The sequence below is a fragment of the Crocuta crocuta genome, unplaced genomic scaffold (assembly GCF_008692635.1).
Source record: "Crocuta crocuta isolate KB4526 unplaced genomic scaffold, BGI_CrCroc_1.0 scaffold193, whole genome shotgun sequence".
In the NCBI taxonomy this organism is placed as follows: Eukaryota; Metazoa; Chordata; class Mammalia; order Carnivora; family Hyaenidae; genus Crocuta; species Crocuta crocuta.
This window is the reverse complement of record NW_027529624.1, coordinates 1,549,635-1,571,586: the sequence shown is the minus strand read 5'-3', so window position 1 is coordinate 1,571,586 and position 21,952 is coordinate 1,549,635. Positions and strand designations below refer to the sequence as shown.

Here is a 21,952-nt window from a genome sequence, read left to right as displayed (position 1 = left end):
GTGCTAATTAGTACTCCTTGGAGGAATGCTAATTAGAATGCTAATCAGTATTCTTTGGAGGTCACTCATCCAAGAGACAGTGAGGATGGTGGGGGGGGGGGAGGAGAAGAGTTTGGAATCAGAAGTACTTGTCTCAAACCCTGACTCTTGATAGGAATAAACTGTGTGACTTTAAGCCAATCATTAAAACACACTGGGCTCAGGTCTTACTTTTCTCTAAAATGAGAATGTCTTTCTTACTCTTAAGCCAGTGCTCTCTTCCTGGAAGAGCAGATTTCGTAGGTGGAAAGCAGGAACAAACTTATTCATTCTAGAAGATAGAAACTTGCATGGTGGGGCACCTGGGTGGTTCAGTGGCTTAAGTGGCAGACTCTTGATTTCAGCTCAGGTCATGATCCCTGGGATTGAGCCCTGTGTCAGTGATGGTGTGGAGCCTGTTTGGGATTCTCTCTCCCTCTCTCTCTGCCCCTCCCTCCCCTGCTAGCTTTCTCTCTCTCTCAAAATAAGTAAGTATAAGCATAAAAAAAAAAAAGAAAAGAAAAGAAACCTGCATGGTACCAGCGAGTGGAGAGAGAGAGGGAGAGAGAGAGGCCAGCCTGCCCATGAGGAGGGTGTGCTTAGGAATAAGAGGTGACACTGTGACAGTGGAAGAAGGGTGATTCTGCTCAGTACACTGGTCATACCCCCAAAAGCCCAGGCTTTTAAGGTAGGGTCTTGGATGTTTCTGGATGGTGGAGGGTCTTGAGCTTCTGGGTGGGTGGATGGGAGATGAATGCACCAAAGTCATGCTGCAACTGAATTGAAAGTTTCTTTGAGTGCTTGTCGGCTTTGCCTTCACTTCTGACAAATAGGTCAAAAGAAGGGTGGTACTTCTTTCGCTTGAAGAAAGAACAGGACATAGGCTTATTGGAGCAAGAGGGCCTTAAGTTATTAAGGATCTGGCTTTTCCAGAGACTTGAAATCTCCTGGCTGACAGAGGTTCAGAGGGGAGTTCATTAGTTCATTACTGACTCAATCTCTTCCACGTACTGGACAGGCCTCCTGAATTACTGTGATGATCATTGTGTTTGAAAGCTTCCTGGTGAGCACCTAGTGGCCTCATTCTCATCCACCCCCATCTAGGTGAAATCTTTCCTGAGGCTCATCTAGGTTGTAAACAGCAGGCTCCTAGTCCTCGCTGCTGAGTCCCACGTGATAGCCCAAAGCTGATAAGCCCAGAAGATGTTGTTTCCCTAAGGGGTCCCTACAAAATGAGGTGGCCCAGGGCTTATAAGAAGTCACAGAATCTCAGCTGCTGGACTCCCCTCTCTACCATTTTGAAGGTTAAGGAATTCAACTAAAGCAATATAATACTGTATTTACATACAGTTCTGATATCATTTTAAGACCTAAGGATTTTCAGGGCAAAAGGCCAATGTAAGGAAATAATAAGCCTCTAGTACAGTTACATTTCAAGGGATAACTGGGTGTTAATGGTTAGGGACCCAGCCTACATAGGACAGTGAGATTCAGTTCACCAGACAGTTACTGAGCTCTTATTAGATGTCAGGTTTGGGGCCGGATCCTGCATGTGGTGACGGTGGGAGAGATCCAGAGATAAGGGTGATAATGACAATGATGAAAACAGTAACATGTGCTAAGAGCTGACTATGTGCCAGACATTGTGCTCATGTATTCCCTAAAGAGTAGGAGCTCCATAAATACTTGCTGGATGAACTACTCACTCACACCAGCTACCCTGGCCTCCTCTCTGCTCCTCAGATGCACCTCAGGGCCTTTGCAATCACTTTTTTTTCTCTACCGGAAAGGCTCTTCTTCCAGATATTTGTGTGGCTGGCTCCCTTACTTCCTTCAGGTCTTTATGTCAATGTCATCTTCTCAGTGAGATCTCTTTGACCAACTGATCTAAAATAGCAACCCCAGTCCCACAGCCCTTCTGCTTCCCCTTCTCCACTTTACTTTTTTCCCCCTTAGCACCATCTAGCATACTGTATTTTTCTGACGTGCTATTACTTGGTCTCCCTTGCTGGCATAAAAGCTCAAGGATAGGGATTTTGAACTGCTTCATCACTGCTGTAGCCCCCTTGCCTAGGTCAGATGCTCAAATTTGCTCAACGCATCAATTAGAAGAAAATAATACTTTCTGGGTCAGTTACCCATGCAACAATAGCACTAAGGATGGTGCAGTGAAATGAGGCAGACAAGGTTTTGCCCTCTAGAGAGCCAGGGCCTGGTGGGAATAGGATATTACACTAATTACATAATAATCTCCATTCTTCTGAAACAGAGCATGCTGGGTGCTTTAGGGATATTATTTCACTGAAATCTTACCACAACCCTAGGCCATTGGTACTATAAGCCACAGTCTATGGATACTATTTTAGTTTTTTTTTTCTATCGCTGAAAATATCCAGCTAGTCTCTGAATTATAGAAGGGCTGGCTTTATTTAGTTGGCACACATGAATGATAATTATGTATACGAAGCTTACAGTTGTAATGGTCTTTTTTATATTTGTTATCTCCCATGAATTCTGCTAAGTATTCATCTCATTTATTCTATAAATGAGGAAACTGAGGACAAGTTAGGTAACTTTCCAGCACCACACAACCAAGTATATCTTCCAGACAGGATCAAAACCAATCCTTACCACTCTCTCTCATTCTGAGGAGCCCCCATGATGGAGGGACTGATGGGGGCAGGGGACATGTGGTCAGGGACTAGATTTTCCTAGACGGAGGCTGCTGGGACTTCCAGATTGGAAGGCTGGGGAGAAGAGCTTGAACAAAGAACAAAGGCTTGGAGGTGGCTGTAGAGCAGGAAGAGGTGGGTTGAATAGAATCCTAGGTGGGAGGGAGGTTCCCTCTTTCCACACCCTCATCCTCCCCACACCCCCATCCTGTGCTTTGACTGTGATAAGGAGATTTGGGAGATTCTTGAGCAAGGCTGGGGCAGGAATGAAAATATGAAAATGTTTTCTGCAGGGCTGGGTTTTTTACAGCAACTCTTCTATCCTGTTTACTTAGGAATCCACCATAGCCACATGCCTCTTATATTTATCTGGCTAAATTAGCAACACACGTTTGTAACATGCTGTCTGAACCTATCATAAAACACTGCATTTCCACATATTACCCACTTCTACTAAACTTTCAAAACTTTGAGACCCTCCCAACATTTCACCCCCTGAAGAGTGGTTACTCTGACAGTGCAGGATGCTGAGAATCAGAAGGCATTGTACGTTACATACTGTCATATCCACGCAATTATTCATCCAGCATGTTTTGAGTGCCTCCTACAATCCAGGCAAGCCGCCAGGCACTAGGGATAAGAAAAGGAACAGATTAGTCTCTGTCCTGAAAGCTCTAGTGTGGATGACAGCATAAAACAGGCAATCACAATACATCACGGTAGGTGCTATGACTGTCCAGTAATTGGGGGAGCACTAGGGAGGGACATCTTATGCAGATTGGGGGGCACAGGAAAAGGAAAAGCTAAGTTCCTTAGAGAATATGACAAATTATGGCAACTATAGGGAAGCTCAGTCTGGGTACAGAGAGTAGAAAGGGATTTGAGGGAGAAATGAGGCTAGGGAGAGAAGCAAGGGTCAGATTGTGAAGGATTTATATATATATATATCTCATCTATCATATATATATCATATATAAGTATATATATATGATATATATATGATAGATGAGATATATATATATACTTTTTATTTTATTTTATTCTTATTTTTATTTTTTTCCCCTATGGCACACCTAAAGGGTGAAACACATCAGCAGCAGGGTGGGAAGGAGTAGTTGTGAACGTGAATTACCAGTGTCCTCTCCTTCCCAGTTCAAGGTTCATCATGCTTATTAAACATCTGGATTTGAGCAGAAGGCCTTGGATAAATTACTCCATCAGACTAGGTTCGTTTCCTTTTCTGTCTATACACTCACGTGCTAAGTGGGAATGTGAGCTCTCAAATCCTAGCCTCGACTCTCACATTCTCAAGTTGTGTCACCTTGTACAAGTTGCCCACCCTCACTGGTAAGCTGGATCAGTGCTACTGTGGCTGCTCCATGAAAGGCTCACTGAGCAGGGAAGGTGGGCACACATGTTAAGCCCCTGGCATAATGCCTGGCACACAGTAAGTGATCAGTAAATGTTGCTGTGAACTTGCTGTGATATGGCAGGTCCCCTGCAGCCTAACGGTGTCAGCAATCGCCCTCTCTGTCATTCTTATCCTCATTGCCATCATCACCACCACACCCTCCATCATTCCTGAGATCACCATAAAGCTATCGACATTCTAGGAGGTCATTCCTCACTGGGTTCCTCCCCTCCACTGTCCCTCCTCGTGGTCTTCTTATGAAAGGAAAGGCCCTACAGAGAGGGATTTTACTCTTACGAAACTCATAACATTTATTGAGCTCCTACTATGTGCCAGACATTGTATTCTAGGTAATAGGGGATACAAGAGTTAACTAAATAAAGTTTTCATGCACGGGACTCACACTCTAGTAAGAAGAGGCAGAGAGTAATAAATACATAAATAGGCAAATATGTAGTTTGTCAGAGAAAAACAGGGAAGATGGATAAACAGTGTCTTGGTTTGGGCAGCTGTTATTTTCTATGAGATGGTCAAGGATGAGCTCACCTACAGGTGACATTTGAATTGAGGAAGCGGAGGACACCACCATGGGGATACCTGGAGGTCAAGTTCATCCGACCTAGGAACTAAAATTACAAAGGCCCCAAGGTAGGAACATACCTGGCCTACTGAGGGGCGATAAAGAGGCTGGTGTGGCTGTATGTCAGGGATCTAGGGGTTAAGAGGGGTTCACATCAGAGACGCAGCAGCAGCCATATCATGGGGCTATGGAGGTCATTGTAAAAACTCTGCCTTTTACTCTGACTTGAAAGGTCATTGGGGGGTTTTAGAGGGAGGTGTGACATGACCCGGCTTATATTTTCAGGGTCTGCTCTGGCTTTTGGTTTGAAAACAGACCACGGGCAGCAAATACTTCAGCAGGGAGGCCAGTGCGAGTTGGTGGCAACTTGGATCAGTGGCAATGGCACATGTGGCAAGAAGTGGGAGGCGCTAGATAGATTTTGAAGGTAAAGCCAACAAGGTTTGCTAATATACTGCATTGGATGTTGGGAGAGGGGATGGGTGAGAGACAAAGGAGGAGTCAAGGAATGATTCCTGAACAACTGGATGGATGTTACTGCTGGGATGAGGAAGACTGAGTGGAGCAGGTGGAGGAGAAAATCAACTTAATGTTCACATTGTGTGTCTCTAAGGTAGGTACTACGGTTGTGTTCCATAAAAACTGGGACTCACTGAGGTGAAGCCTGTGGTCTATAAGCCCCGTACGGTGCTGTGAGCTCCCAGAAAGAATTCCCCTGCTGCATGGAGCTATAGCGCTTGGAGTTGGGGAACTCCTGGGGGTGGGAACCACAGAGGCTGTGTCCTAGCACTCCAGAGCCGACTACACACGCGGCCACCACCTCTAACACACGCCCTATTTGCAGGGCATTCAGGTGCCTGTCCTAGCCTCTGGGCCTTCTAGTCAACCTGGAACCAAGAGGCAATCAACAGGAAGTGCTAGGGGCTTTCTACTTAGGCATCCCAACCAAAATGCAGAAAACTAAGAGCGCTGCAGGCCTACAAATCTCTACCTTATAAGCTATGGTCCGTGCAGTCTGAGGGCGTTCTGAAGTGTCTTTGCACAGGCTGGGGGAAAGGAAGAGATGTCTCCAGCTCCTCCTCCTCTTCCCACCCACGTTCTTGACCATCCAATATGCTTCGAGGGGAAAGAAGAGGACAAGGGATAGAGGTAAAAAAATCAGAAGGCAAAGGAGAAGGGAGACTTCCTTTAGATGCATGCTGTGCTGATTCAGAAAACGGGGTAGGAGAATGGAAATCTCCAAGAACCGCCGCTGCTTTCTGGCCCTAAAAGATGCACTTCCATGACTACACACTGATCTCTGGGTGTAGCCAAACACCGCAGCGGAACCACGTTTCAGAGGAAAACACTGCCTGCTTTCTCAAGTCAAACACATCAGAGCCTGTGGTCTGTAAGCCACATATGCTGGGTGCTGGGGGGGTGCCAAGAAATAATGATGAAAGAAAATGGTTGAAATCTACACATAGAAGCTCTGTACAGGTCTACTTTTGCTCAGTGACACTGCAAGCTGTATTAGCTACCCTCTATTCACTGAGCTCTGCTATGTGCCCAGTATCATACGGTGTCTCTCATTTAACCCTCACAGCAACCTGGTGAGATAGTTCTGATTGCCCACCTCTCACAGATGAAGACACAGAGGTTCAGAGAGGTCACACTCTCCAGTCAGTCATGGAGCTGATTTGAAACCAAGTCAGTCTATTTCAGAGCCTGTGTCTTTTTTAAGTGTATTTATTTATTTCGAGATAGACGGTGAGCAGGGGAAGGCTAGAGAGAGAAGGAGAGAGAATCCTAAGCAGGCTCCACGCTGCCAGCGCAGAGCCCCATGCAGGGCTCGAACCCGTAAACTGGGTGATCATGACCTGAGCTGAAATCAAGAGTTGGATGCTCAACTGGCTGAGCCACCCAGGTGCCCCTCAGAGCCTGTGTGTCTTAACTATTATACTTCATTGCCTCCCAGAGGAAAGGGTGAAGAGGGAAACATTGAAAATAGTAACACTCCCCTCCCCCACCCACTTTGCTTCTGGTGCTCTGTAGAGGCAGAAAATTGAGAAACCTTCCATGCTTTCTGGCCTAAGGGCTGTATCAACTTTTTTTTTTTTTAATATTTTTATTTATTTCTAGGAGAGAGAGAGACAGCGTGAGCAGGGGAGGGTCAGAGAGAGAGGGAGTCACAGACTGAAACAGGCTCCAGGCTCCGAGCTGGCAGTCAGCACAGAGCCCGACGCGGGGCCCGAACCCACGAACCGCGAGATCATGACCTGAGTGAAAGTCGGACGCTTAACCGACTAAGCCACCCAGGCGCCCCAGCTGGGCTGTATCAACTTTAAAAAAATATATAAATAACTATTTCTGATATCAGATGCCTATTTTTCTCTAGGAACAAAATTAACAGAATAAGAAAGGTCTTTAGAGATGCAAAGAGCTGACCTTGAAATCCACAGAGAAGGGTAAGTACACTTCTCAAGGTCAAGTTCTTCAAGGTGGCACTACTAAGGTCAAAAGGGCAGTGCTCCAGCCTCCCAGGCCAAGGTGGGGCTGGGCCCCCAGATCTCCTTCGAGGGTTATCATTTCCCTGCCCTAATGGATGACTGCTTGGAGGAGGAGGATTGCTTTTTTGCATCCTAGAGATTTTTAAACACAAGCTGAACTCAGCCGAACAGTTTTTAAACAAGGCTTTTCTAGCACCTTCTGATGAGTAAGTCTCTGCTATCTCCTTTCCTTCCTCCTAGGTCATGTGCTCTTTTGAACTAGGAGACTCCTACTATTACTCCTTGTTTTTAGCTGGAGTGGGTGCTCCTCTGTCTGGGGCGGATGATTATATTTCTAGCTCAGAACCTGCTGTAATTTACTCGGGCCTCCCACACTAATATGCCTCTTCTCCCTGCCCGCCTGGCTTCTACTGACCTCTGCTTCCACCCAACTCTTCTTCTTCCCTATTGTGACACACTCTCTTCATATCAGATCGGAGTCCTGGGCTCACCCCATTTCTGCCACAGAAATATCATCCCTGATCTCCTCCTATGCAAATCCATTCTTCTCAGCTTTGCCCAGACCTCTCTGTCCCAGAAGATTCCTCCATGTACCTACAGCCCCATAATATGCTTTCCAAAGCTCCCTTTACGTTTATTTTTTCAAGTACACAATTTGGGCCTCGAAATGTTTCTGCACCTTCCTCCAAATGCAATTTAGGCCCCTTGAGGGCAGGCCCATGTGTTCATTGGTTCACTAGAGTTTTAAAAGCACCTTATATGGTGAGATACGAAGAGAAATAGAAGCAATGGTTGCTTCTTGCCCTCAAGGAGGGGAAACTAGTAGTTTGTAGACATCTGTCCGGCACAGAGGGGACCCTGCATACAGGTTTGTTGTAGTGAACTATATATGTTATATAACACACACACACGCACACACACACACATAACTTATATATATATATAACAAAGGTTATATTGAACTATATGATTATATATAATTATATAATGTCTCTTATTGCAATGTTTTGCTGTCTCTAAGTGTTATGGGAGGTGGTGTTATAGGGAAGGCATCATGAAAGGAGTGGCATTTGAACTAGGCCTTAATGACAAGGAATGTCATTTTAGAAACAAAATGGGCAAAAGAAAAGGTGTTCCTGCAGCACCCTGTTGGGCACACCCAGTGCCAGGCACACACCAGACACCAGGTTCAGGGGGAAAGCAGTGGAGTTCTGTCCCTGCTCCAGCACCAGGGAGCCTCAGCGAGAGCAGGCAAGCTGCTTAACTTCCCTGCCCCCTCGCCTTTCTTTCCCACCCCAAAGCAGCAGAGGCTCTGGAAGAAAGAGATCAAGGTTCAAATCATAGCCATATGATCTTGATCCAATCAGTTGGGGTGGGGGCTCAGTTTCCTTCCTATAAAATGGGTAGAATAATCTTACCTTACAAGGTTTTTTGTTTGTTTGTTTGTTTGTTTTTTGGTGAGGTTCTAAGAACATATTTAACTTGCTAAATGCAGCGCTGTGTTTTATTTCCTTCTACCAGAGTAGGGGTACGAGCCCCCATTTGCCTCCCTGCCGGTTTCCCAGGGCACAGCAGAGAACCTGTCCGTAGTAGGGCCAGGGAGAGAACACGGGGGTTGAAAGGGCTTCAGAAGAAACGTAAACAACATGGACATGGACTGACCAGGCTAAGTGGGATGCCAAGTGGGATGTTTCCCTGAATAGACTTCCCGCAGTCCAAGAATCTTTGCTAACGCTCCTTAAACATGCCTCTGCGGAGCCAACTGGTTTCTCGACAGCTCCTTCTGCCTCCGCCTTCAATCCCCAGGAAAGAGTCAAGGCCCAACCCCATGGCTGGCTTAGAGGATGCGATGGGGGGGGGGATTTCCCCAANGCGCTCAACTTTCTCTTCTACCTCGCCCTGGTGGCGGCGGCCGCCTTCTCGGGCTGGTGTGTCCACCACGTCCTGGAGGAGGTCCAGCAGGTCCGGCGCGGCCACCAGGACTTCTCCCGGCAGAGGGAGGAGCNGCCTCGGTGCCCAGCGGGGCCCTCTCCACGGCCGGCCCCGGCTGGGGATACCCCGTCCCCGGGCCCCCAGTTCCCGGGCGGTCCCCAGACCCTCTTTGTTAATGGCCGCGGAGGAATGGGCCCCGAGGGATGGGCCGCAGCGAGGATGGTCAGGCCGGCGAACGAGGGTGGGCCAAGGGCCTGTCACAGGGCATTAGCGGTGACCTGTAAGGAAGCCTCTAGGCTCTGGGGAGCCCATTCTTTTTGGATTAGGAACCGCTGAATGGGCAGAGTTGTCTGAAAAGGAGGTGGGAAGTGACACCAGCGCATCCCTGGGAGCCTCGGGCAAGGCCGCACCTGGGCTCACCCCGTGGGAGCCAGGTTTGAATAGATCCAGACCCCGGGGAAGGAAAAGCAAGTAATCGTACCCATTTGCGAAGTTCAAATGAAATATTACATGTCATCAGGCCCCTGGCCTTGTAGTGGACTAGTGTCCCCATGTGGGCCTTTGAAGTAGCATGTACCAGTTTGAGAGGAAAGGAAAGGCCCCCAATACTAGAGGGTACTGGTGAGTAATATCACAAGGCACATTCGCATGATGTTAAGAGGGTTTACTCATTATCTAATCATCATAGCAACCCTGGCGGGGAGGGAGGACTAGCAGTTTTGACTCCCATTTTCCAGACCAGAAAGTTGAGGTTTAGAGAGATGAAGTGAATTGATAAAGATCCCGGCTGGTGAGTGGCAAGCTGCGTGTGAATGTCTAGGCCACTGCCCACTTGGGGGTCCACGGAGGCCTCTCTCAGGTGTGGATGGACCCAACTTTCGCCCCAAAGCTTCTGACGTTCCAGCCTGTCCGTGTTTTTCCCCACCAAGTGCAGCTCCCTCGGCCTCACACCTCCCCCACCGTGCTCCACTAATGTCATCAATGAAAGTTGGTTGTATGATCGAAACAAAAAATCCCGCCACCACTTCTGAGCCCGGAACTGCTGCCTCCTTTTCCCAGCATGCTGCCTGCCTTGCCAAGTTTCTATCGACTTTTGTGGAGTATGCAGGATTAGGAATTTCTTAAGACTGGCAGAGCAACTGGAATGAGTCAGCCTGCTCAGTGCTGCAGGCCAAGGGAGGTGACTTTTCGAAGGGATGTAAGTAGGCAGCGCTGCTTTGCCTATCCTGAATGTCAAATCATTCTTAAGAAGTAGACAAACTGCTGGAGTCTAATCACTACCCTTTGTTTCCTCTCTTTCATCCACCCACTTACGATCCATCACGATACTTATTGAAGTCTGATAGTGATAGGGCTGCGTGTTGGCCCTGTGCGGGGTACAGAGGTGGAAAAGACACACATTCGATTTGCGAAGCAGCTCAGACGGGTTTCAGTTGAGGGTCACTGCTGCGTAAGTTCAGAGGAGAGGGCATGTTGAGTTTGTCTTGGCCTGTACCCCATGGCCGGGGTGGTGCCAGTCTAGATAGCTGGTGGTCAGTAACTGTTGAGACAAGAAATGAAGGAAGACACACAGGAACGGGGGCTATCTTGAGTGTGTGGGGACAGCAGAGCTACCCGGCCTGTAGCAAGTCGGGAGATTGAAGCTGAGGCCCACGTGAAGTTGAGGTCTTGAATCGATGTTGAAGAAATCGGGCTTTATTCTCTCTGCCTCTCTCTCTTTCCCTCCTTTCTGGCTCCCACCTCTCCTCTTATCAAAACTGTAAGCAGATTACTTTCCTCTTTGGGGCTCAATGTTGTCATCAACACAGGGAGGGGAGGGCTCTGTCCAGAGTGTTAAGAACACACCTGGCCATAGACTATTGAGATAGTGACCTTTCTTCTTAATTTAGCGGTGTATTCCAGCTGCCACGTAATGCCTCGTATTTATTGTATACCCCTGTCTTTTGACTCACAGCAGCTCTAAGAGGTAAGCACTACTATACTCCCTTTTCACAGATGAGGAGAGTGAGACCCACGGAGGCAGAGTAATGCAAGTTTTCATGGCTAGTAAGTGGCAGGGCTAGGGTTCATCCTGCAGTTAGCTCCGTGGAACACTCCCAAGTACTGCTCATTTTGTTGTCTTTCCCATGCCTTGCCAGGCTCATAGTAGGTCTTCAGCTAATGCTGCTTCCAGTGACGTGGAACTCAGAACGTGCCCAGAACAGCATTAGAATTTGTCATGGTGTGTGGCCATTTCTGTCTGCACCTCTGAGGTGACCAGTGAAGAAGTTACTTTGCTCTGAAGAGAGAGTAGTGCCGGCTTCTCTGACAACCTGAGTTTGAGCCCCTTTTTAACTTTGTATGATGCTCAGTGTGGAGTGGGGTTTGGTTCTTTGCGGGAACGTAGACCTACAATATTATTATTCATAAGTACTATTCATTATGGGGTAGACATTCACTTTTATTTTCAAGTTTATTTATTTATTTTGAGAGAGAGAGTGCAAGTGGGGGAGGAGCAGAGAGAGGGAGAGAGAATTCCAAGCAGGCAGAAGGCTCCGCACTGGGAACCGTGACATGGTGCCTTGAACTGAACCCAAGAATCAGACGCTTAACCTACTGAACCACCCGGGTGCCCCCATTGTGGGCTAGGCAGCCTTTTAAGTGCTTCCCAGCTACCCTCTGAGGCAGCTCCCATTTATTAGCACTGTTTCACACATGGGCCCCTGGGCCTGGAGCGGCTGTGCTCCCATTCAGGGTCTGCATCACACGCAGACCCTAAGTTTGGAACTGGGATTGGAGTCGCAGCAGCTGAAGCAGGCTCTGGGTAGAGTGGGTACCCGCCTGCGCTCCGTCTGCAGATGCCCTGCTGGATGACTGGAGCCTGGGCAGAGAAGCTGGTCTGTCCTTCGGTGGACAATTGAGCGGGCACAGTGTGTGCGGGCTTCAAGATGTTGGCCCTGAAGGGCCCCTGCTGCCCCGGCAGATGCAGGGTGGCGTAAAGTGCTTGCAGGAGCAGCCTCGGAGGGACAGCTGAATGAGAGGAGCGGCTGTTCGTAGAAGAGCAAGTTCTCTGGTTGTGTTTGTTTTCTGATTCTGACTCTGGAGGAGTCCGGGCTCCTGGCATAGGCAGCATCTAGGCCCTCAGAGCACTTTGAACATGCCTCTGCTCCAGCTCATCCCTAGACGTTAAGAGGTTGGGTTGTGAAGTCACACATTCTGGGATTTTGAGGCTCAGCATGACCACTTCCCAGCCTCCTTATTTGTGAACTGGAGATCAGTGGCGGCCACCAACTCAGGAGAGCATTACGAGGGTGTAATGAGATGGCGTCTCGGAAGCACTTTGCATGATTTTTGGCACACGGTAAGTGCCTTGTTGAACGTCAGCTGCCACGGTCTCCCCTCGTGCGTGCGGTGAGCCCCGTGAGTGCAGGGATCCTGTCCTAGCCGTTGTTTTTTGCTGGTATCTTGCCCACCATGTAGTGGGCACCCCACATATGTTGGGGAAACAGATGCATCCATTGCCTGTTGGTTGTAATGAGGTCTTTGCATGTAAAGATGAACAGCACACAGCACCATCAGGAGGGGGGCGATTTCTGTGTTCTTTTTTATAGCGTTGGGGCGTTTAGCTTCCTCCATGATTTCTGATCTGGTCCCCTTCCTAGCCATTTGCAAAGAGTCAGCCCAGGTTAGAGGTGACAGGGATCAGAGGCGAAATGGACCAGCTCCTTCTTCATCAGGCTCTGCTCAGTTAATTAACTTAATTCCTGATGCATTCAGGAAACGCTGCACGAACACCTGCCGCGTCGCAGGTACTGCGCTCACCCGCCCCTGGGGCCGCTCCCGAGCGCAGTGCAGAGCAGGCAGGTACCGTGACTGAATAACTAGCTTCAGAGGTGAGCTCTCTCCCATACCTTCTCAAAGTGTCCCGTGTCACTCAGGGAAATTGTCTAGTATTTTGGAGTCCCCGAGAACCTAATTCTCGTCTGTCTTAAAATCACAGACTGCTGGAAGCCACAAGGGACTTTAGAAACCTAGTTGTTAATACACGAGGAGCTCGGGACCTGGAAAGTGAGTGTGACTGACTCGTGCGCACAGAGCTGGTTATAAGGAGCCTGTAACTAGAGCCCAGGCATCCTGTTCTCATTTCTGTAGTGTTCCCCTTTGACATTGGGCTAAGGATGGTCTCAGGATCTCCAGACTTCTGAGCTCCTTCCAGAAGAAAGATTAAACAATAATGAAGACCATTTCTGCTGTTGGTGGATCATTTACTATGTGTCGGGCACAATTGAATTGTTATGTATATCAATTTCCTTAATCCTTGAGAGACGAGCCTATGAGTCAGGTACTGTTTTTGTTCCCTTCCAGCAGCTGAGGAAACCAAGGCACAGATGTGCTAAGTAGCTTGCCCAATATCACACTGCTAGGAAGTGTCCAGGCTGAGCTTTGAACAGAGGCAGTCTGCTTCCAGAGGCCCCTTCTTTTTTATTTTTTAACTTCTAATCATGGAGGTATTTAGGCATAAACAGAAGAGATCCACATGATGAACCCCAGTTGCAGTAATGCTCACTCTTCTGCTCTTCTTGTTTCATTTCTTCCCCTCCCCTTCCCTCCCATTTTGTTTTGTCCTTTTTGGGCTGGGGTCAGAGCAGTGTGACTCTGAAGCCTTCTCTTCCGCCCCTTGGGGGTGTCCACCTGGGCTCTCTTGTTCTCAGATGCCCTCGGCGTTGGGAAGCAGCCCAGGTCTGCTGAATGACCGTAGGCTGGGCAGAAAGGCTGTCGTGTCCTGACTCAGAAGCTCCGGTGGGCACCTCCGGTGGGCACAGAAGAAGCTGGCGGCTCAGGTCTCGGCCCTCCGAAGGGCCCACGTGGCTCCGGCAGACGCACTGGATGTGGAACCAGGATCTAATTTTGACTGACTCGTTAGTGCCCCTAGGGGCAACTGCTCTTGGCAGAGCACAGCTTATTACCCCTAACAAAGTTACCAGTAATTCTTGACGCTCATCTGATTCCCAGTTCAAAATCCGATTTCCCTGGCTCTCTCAAAAACGTCTTGCTTTGCTTGAATCAGGATCCAGACAAGGCCATACAACATGTTTGGTTGATAAATCTCTTGAAGTTCTTTTAATGTGCAATAGTTTCCTGTCTTTCCCCCTTTAAAACTGCCATTTAATTCTTGAAGGGCCCGCTGATCTGTTGTGTAGAATTTTCCACATTGTGGGTTTGGCTGATTGCATCCTCCTAGCGAGTTTCCCTCTTGCACGTTTCCTGTGAACTGGTGGTTAGAACTCGAGACTCGAGAGATTCAGATTCCCCTTTTTTTCTTTTTTGCAAGAAAGTGTTGTGGGTGGCACCACGTCGGGACGAAGCCCAGGCCAGTGGTCCTTGCACTGTCAGCCTCGGCACATCAAACTGCTCCCTGGAGTGGCTCCCAGGTCAGACCTTGTTTAGGGGAGAATTTGTTTCGAATGAGTGTGTCATGGCACATGGGATCATAATGTGCTCAGAAAGCCCGAGAATGCTGAGGGATCTCCTGCCCACCCCCACCCCCCGTCCTATTTTCAGGTAAGGACAGCGACTTGGTCAGGGCCACCCAACTAGAAGGTGCCCATACCTTCGTCTCTTGCCTCCCAGCCCAGCGTCTCCCCTGTGCCTCAGCTTTTTTCCTGTGACAAGTTGCAAGACTCTTGCAGTTTCAAGAGCCAGAAACTCAGCCTAAGTGGCCTAAAGGGGTAGGGGAGGAGGGAAAGAGAGAGAGAGAGAACTTATTGGCTTAAACTAAAAAGTTCAAAAGCAGATTCCTAAAGGTATAACTGTACCCAGAGATTCAGATTGTGTCTTCAGAACTTGATCTTGCCATGTCTCTGTTCTGCCTCTTTTGACTCAATAGACCGGCGTACTTCGTGTGCAGTTTGAGCCTCTCCAGGCTTCCCTCCTCCTAGAGCTCTCAATCCCTGTGGAAAAAGGCTTTCTTTACCAATTTTTTAAGTTCATTTATTTATTTTGAGAGAGACTGTGCGAGAGTTGGGGCAGAGCAGAGAGAGGGAGAGAATGAATCCCAAACAGGCTTTGCACTGTCAGTGCAGAGCCTGACAGGCTCAGTCACACAAACTATGAGATCATGACCTGAGCCAAAATCAAGCGTCAGACACTTAACCGACCGAGCCATGCAGGCTCCCCTCTTTACTAGTAGTTTTAGCAGAAGTCGTGGAATTGACTTGCTGGCCTGCCTTAGGCCACGTGCCCATCCCTGGGCTAATCACTGTGGCTTTGGAAGGGACGGAGGGGTATGTAGAAGGAAAGTGCCGGTTGGTCAGAGTGGTTACAAACCACCCCTGGAGCACTTGGAAGGCGCCTTCAGGTTGGCCTCCAAACCATGTAGACTCTGTGTGGAAGGAAGTTTCTCCAAGGACAGTTATCATTCTGTTCTGTAAGAAGAGGGTCCTGGAAACTGCGCAGACAAAAAGAAATATAGCCGTGTTGCCTAGAACTTCCCAGCTCTTCTCAGTAGGTAACATCTGGATTTTGGTTGCAGGTGCAGTCTCTTCAAGCCACCTTCGGGACTTTTGAGTCCATCTTGAGGAGCTCCCAGCATAAACAAGATCTCACGGAGAAAGCTGTGAAGCAAGGGGAGAGTGAGATCAACCGGATCAGTGAAGTTCTGCAGAAGCTCCAGAATGAGATCCTCAAAGACCTCTCTGATGGCATCCACGTGGTGAAGGATGCCCGGGAGCGGGACTTCACGTCTCTTGAGAACACGGTGGAGGAAAGGCTGACAGAGCTCACCAAGTCCATCAATGACAACATCGCCATCTTCACTGACGTCCAGAAGAGGAGCCAGAAGGAAATCAACGATGTGAAGGCGAAGGTCGCCTCCCTGGAAGACTCCGAGGGGTACAAGCAGGATCTGAAAGCCTTGAAGGAAATTGTGAAGGAAACCCAGTCCTCGGTGAAGTCCAGAGAAAAGGACATTGAGGCCTTGAGAAGCACCCTCCAGACCTTGGAGTCTGACGTCTACACGGAGGTCAAGGAGCTGGTGAGCCTCAAACAGGAGCAGCAGAAATTCCAGGAGGCGGCCAATTCGGAGCACCTCACCTTGCAGGCCCTCACGGAGAAGGTTCTCCAGGCAGAGGGGGCCACCTCCCACCTCCCCGAGGAGGTCAGGAGACTCCAGGAGGAGCTGCGCCGCCTGGAGACCGAGGCCCTCAGGCCGGAAGAAGGGGCTTACAGAAACTCTGATGCCTTCCAGGCGCTCCAGGAAAAGAGCCAGGGATTGGACTCGAGGCTCCAAACCGTGGAAGAGGGAGTGGACGCCGTGCAGGCGGCCTCCGCGCGGCACAGCGAGAGCCTGGAGGCCCTGCTGGCCAAGAGCGAGGAGCAGGAGCGGCGTCTGGGCGCCCTGCAGGAGCGCGTGGCGGGCCTGGGCCCCGCGGAGGATGCCGCGGGTGGCCTGGCCGGCACGGTGAGGAGCCTGGGCGAGGCCCAGCTCTCGCTCTACGGCGACGTGGAGGAGCTGAAGAGAAGCCTGGGCGAGCTCCCCAGCACCGTGGAGGCTCTCCAGAAGGTGCAGGAGCAGGTCCACACGCTGCTGGGGCAGGACCCGGCCCGGGCGGCTCCCTCGCCTCCTCAGGACTTCCTGGACAGACTCTCTTCTCTAGAGAACCTCAGAGCCTCCGTCAGCCAGCTGGAGTCGGACTTGAGGATGCTCAGGACTGCCGTGGACAGCTTGGTCGCCTACTCGGTGAAAATAGAAACCAACGAGAACAACTTGGAATCAGCCAGGGGCTTGCTAGATGACCTGAGGAATGACCTGGATAGGTTGTTTGTGAAAGTGGAAAAGATTCATGAAAAAGTCTGAGTGAATCGCGTGTGCAGGGCGCAGATTTAAAGTCCAGTTTCTCATGACCAAAAAATGTGTTGTNCAGCAAGGCATTTTATATTCTTGTGCCCACTTAATTTATTTACGATTATTACCACACGCCATTGGTTTCTCAAATTTTCTGCTTCTGCTTTTGGTTGGTTGGCTGAAGGCCAGGCCCCTGCAAATCAGGGGCACCTTTTACAAGGGATGTGTCTCATGTCCGAGAAGAATGGCTCCGACTGAGGATTAACAGAAGCAGATTAACTGTAACCTCAGAAAACCCTGCCTGGCCGGCAGATTTCAAGGAAAAATGTGGGGGGAGGAGGCACTTTTTTTTCTAATTGTCTTTAAGGAAAATTAGTTTTACTCCTTTTTTTTTTTTCTTAAATACTTCTGGCTGAAGTTTAATGAGCTGTCACTCACTTCTCGTCTTCCACTTTAAACTGGCTAAAATTCACAAGTGTCAGCTCTCCATCAGGTGGGGAGCAAGCGCCTCGGGCTTTAGGTTGAGAAGAACCAGCTGCTTGACTTGACGGTCACCTCCGATGGCGTGGGGTGTCTTTTCCATTCCTGAATCATCCTGTGATCTCCAAGGTAACTATGCAAAGAATCCAGATGGTTCTGAATGTGAAGGCACAGCACCCCATGGAGTCCCCGTGTGACCAGCCTGTGTCACCCCTTGGTAGGGTCCCCAAATAACGCATAGGTTGCAAATCCCGAGAAAGGGGACTCCTTGGATTCTTTCAGGAAATGTGTCCACAAAAGCGTGAGCTCTCTCCCCAGGGAATGGAGGCCAAGAGTTTTTATTTGACCATGGTGTCCATGACGAGGTTTGCCCTCAGGGCAGGCCCCATCAGTCAGTGAGGAATGTGCGTTCTCTGTAGTTTTTTGCTGTTTCTCTTTACCTTCGAGCTGTACTGTTCTTTAATGGCTGTCTTGCCCTTCAAAAAAGGAAAAAGAAAAAAAAGAACAAAAAAAAAAGGAAAATTAAAAGAAAAAAAGGTTTGTTTAGTTTACTGTGAAATGAACTGTATGGCTTATTTACAGTATTTTTAATTCTTAATAAACACTTGAGCTTTGTTACGACTTTTCTGGAGTGGTTGCTTTCTGAGGATTTAGCAATTCCGAAATATTAATTAGACTAGAAAGATAGGGAAGTTTTCAGTTTTTAGACTTTGCTTTAATTCTGGAACCAAGAGTGCTTCGCTTTTAGGCCTGGGGGATGTACTTTTGATGGACTGTTAGCAGGTTTGGTTGTAGGTCATTGCTTGACTCAACTCTTAGTCACAGCAGAGAGCCTCAACCCTGACTCCCTGATAGAATCTTCTGGGAACGTGAGACCAAGTTCCTGCCTGCCCCCCACCCCACCCCCACACCCCCCCGGGGATTCTGATTCAACCGGTGTAAAGAGGGTTGGCACTAGCATTTCCAAGGCTCCTGGCTGATTGTAAAGTGCAGCCAGGCCTGACGCCCACTGTCTCAGACTGTCTTCGTGACCTTCAGCCCAGGTTTCCTTCCCAGGTTGCCTCCCACCTCCCACCTGATATCAAATGTTTATTGAGCACCTGTGAGCTGTGCTTCATGCCAGACCCTTAGATCCCTGCAGCTTCCTCCTGATATTCCCCGGACACAGGCAGTATCATTCCCTATTTGCCAGAGGAGCAGCAGGCTGGGAAGCATCATGTAATAACGTTAGCTAGAGGTAGTAGGGCTGGGATTTGAGCCCAGTCCTGCTCTTAACCTGTGACAGCGAACGCCACCCCCACCAGCACCAGTGCAGGGCCAGCTGACCTGTGCAGCACCTGCTGCTGCTGTTTCAGAACCAGAGGCTGCAGGGGCTCCTTTCCCACCCAGGACGCAGAGGGAGATGAGGACCTGAGTGCCCATGTGGTCTCTTGTCTTCCTTTCTGGCTGGAGGTCCCTGAACTCCTTTATCAGTCATTCTGGGTCCCCGAGTCAGCGTCCTAAGGCATCAACTCCTAGCTGATGTTTTTCCAAAGCAGTTTGCAAGTCAGGATGGACTCTTTATTGGTGTTAGAAATAATTTGTAATTACATCAATTAATAATTATATTTTTTAGAGACCGCATGAGTGGTAGAGGGAGAGAGAGAATCTTAGGCAGGCTCTATGCTCAGTGCAGAGCCTGACGCAGGGCTCCATCCACGACCCTGGGATCATGACCTGAGCTGAAATAAAGAGTTGGGCACTCAACTGACTAAGGCACCCAGCACCCCAGTTTGTAATTTTATTTTAAAATGAAAGAGTTACTAGGTATAACCAGTTTAATGGCCAGTTTTGCCCTCATTTGGGGAGGGTGCTGAACTTCCATGCATGGAGAAAATTAAATTCTGGCTTCTTTTCAGGTTGATCTCTTGTATCAGGCATTTTCTTGATCTTCCTCTTGCCATCATTTCTTCAGTCTTTAATCTCAGACCACAGAGTGGTTTACAGATGCTTCTTTAATATTGTAGTAGAAAACCTCTTCACAGGGTCAGAGAAGTGACCAAATTTAAATTCAGGTGGTGAAAATAAAAAGAATGTATTACAAATTCATGTACCCATGATGGTGGGGCAGCTAGAGGCAGATTTTACCCCAGACAACAATCACAGATCAGTGGTGCTCATGTGCCCCCCCCCCAACGTTGTCTGGCCCCTACAGCCAGACGTTTCGCTATGTGAATTCAGGACGCACGTGACGGGATCCTTGTCCAAATCTGGGCCCAGAGGCCTAGGGGCCTACAGCTCGATGGGGGCGATGGTCATGTAAACTGGTAGACACGCCAGGTAATCACAGGTGCTAAGCAGGTATGATGGGGCACAGAGGGGGCTTGCCTGGTGCTGCCTGGGTTCAGCTGGAATGGTTAAAATGGGTTTCCCACAGGCCTTGTGGGAAGTCTCTTGGAGCACTTCCAGGGGTAAAGGTCCGGCAGCAAACCGGCTGCCCGGCGCTTTGTACAGGGAACAGCAACACAAATTATTCAAGGCATCGATTAGACTGCAGGTGCTCCCACACCAGGATAAGAGGCTGCGGTGAAATTCCCCAGGCAAGACTATCAGTACGCGGATCCCCGAGGCTGGAGAGGAGGACTCACAGGGTGGCTGTGACAGCAGAACGGGAGGAGAGGGCATGGCCTAGCACGGCACCCGGTACGCGGCGAGAGCTCGGGGGCTTGCTCCGGCGCCGTCACACCCGGAGGGAAAAGATTAAAGTAGCTCTGTGCTGCTTGGTAAATAGCTGTGACCCTGGGCTCTCAATTCTCTCTCCAGGGACCACTAGACGTACAGTCCAGCAATGAACAGGTTAACACCCTGGCACAGCAGGGTCCTGAAAGACCAGCCCCATGGCCAGTGTTACTTCTGATGAGTGGGCACCCATGCTTTATCAGTCGCTAAATATTTTGAAGTCACCCCATGTCCTCCTCAAAGCATGCCTCCAAGCTATTGATCTGTTTTTCCCATAATATTTGGGCACCCTCCCCCCCCCGGCCCACCACCAGACATCTCATGGGGTCCAAACAGAAGTCATGATCTCCCCCAGGAGTAAGTGGGGTCACTGCTCCCGCCATTACTTGAGCCAGAAGCTCAGGGGATCCCTGTTTCCCCACCTCGCCGTGTCCACTCCTGTTGCAGCCCTCACACAGCTGCCTCATCCCGCTTCTAGCTTCTCTCCACTCCACCACCGGATGGTGTCTGAATCAGCGCCCCTGCCTATTAACTGGGAACAGGAACATGGGGTGTGCACTCAGCATTTATTCAGCAGCCTTCGGAGAGCACGGCTCTGCCAGACACCAAGGAGATGGCTGAGAACAAGACAGATAGGCTTCTGGGGCACCCGGGTGGCTCAGTCGGTTAAGTATCTGACTCCTGACTTGGCTCAGGTCATGATCTGTGTTGACAGCGTGGAGCCTGCTTGGGATTCTGGGATTCTGTCTCCCTCTCTCTCTGCCCTTCTCCCACTTGCTCTTTGTCTCTCTCTGTCTCTCTCTCTCAAAAAAAAAAAAAAAAAAAAAAGGCTTCCTGCTTTCAGGGTTCTCATGGTCTAGTTAGGAGGAAACCAGCAGCGAATATGAAAGGAAATGGACATAAGTGTGCAAATTGCAGTATGTGTCCTGAGGGACAGAAGCAGCTCAAGTGGCCTCTCTGTCTCTAGCCTGACTCCCATTCAAGGAATTCTCCATGGGTGACCAGTGTGATCTTTCTCAAAAGCAAATCTGCCTATGACCTTTCTCTGCTAAATCCTCCAATGTCTTCTCTTTGGCTTCAGGGGAAAATCCCAGCTCCAAACGAGCTTTCTGACTGCTCTCTCCCTGCCACCCAGCTTCATCTTCCATGTCCTCTGCTGGCAGGTGGACTGATCAACTGAACCATTCCTCACCTCAGTGCCTTTGCACATTCTTCTGCCTTCTACTCAGAACTCCCTACCACCCTGAACCTGAACACAGGCTGAACTGGGGAGATCTTCCTACAAGCTCATACATCCCAGGCTCCTGCTATGAAAGGGCTCCTCCCTTTGCATTATGACTGCTTTTTGCCTGTCTTCCCACTGGATGTTGTACTCCATGGATGAACAGGTTGTATCTTTTATCTCTGTGCCCACAGCGATATCACTGTGCTTCGCCCACATCAGTAACAATAAAAATAATGAAAATTTATTGAGTACTTACTCAGAACCACCGTTCTGAGGGTAGGTAAGGACAAACTCATTCAGTTTTACAGCAGTCATTAGTGAAGGTATCGTTATCCCCATTTTCCAGGTGGAGAAACTGAGGCACAGAGAGGTTAAGTATCTTGTTCCAGATACTTACTAGTTACAGCCGGTAGGTAAACAGATTTAGAACCCAGTGGTCTAAGTTAAAAACCTGTGCTCTGAACTGCTGTAGACTGGTTTCTTTTCTCCACTTAAAAGCACCCAGCATTTGGGGGAGTTTACTTTTCACTGAGGTACAACATGCGTGCTTTCGGGCACTTTCCGGCGTGTGCGTCTGAAGTACACAGCTGAATGAAGCTCTCCAC

The 21,952-nt window shown here is 49.1% G+C and overlaps 1 protein-coding gene across 1 annotated transcript; it reads left to right on the top strand.

Moving 5' to 3' along the window:
- The first annotated feature begins 1,054 nt into the window (after positions 1–1,054).
- Positions 1,055–16,993, top strand: CKAP4 (cytoskeleton associated protein 4). The gene is made up of 3 exons (XM_077761963.1): positions 1,055–1,081; positions 8,977–9,324; positions 15,614–16,993. The coding sequence occupies exons 1-3, from the start codon at positions 1,055–1,057 to the stop codon at positions 16,934–16,936; spliced, it is 1,698 nt and encodes a 565-aa protein (XP_077618089.1). The 3' UTR covers positions 16,937–16,993.
- The last annotated feature ends 4,959 nt before the right edge of the window (positions 16,994–21,952 follow it).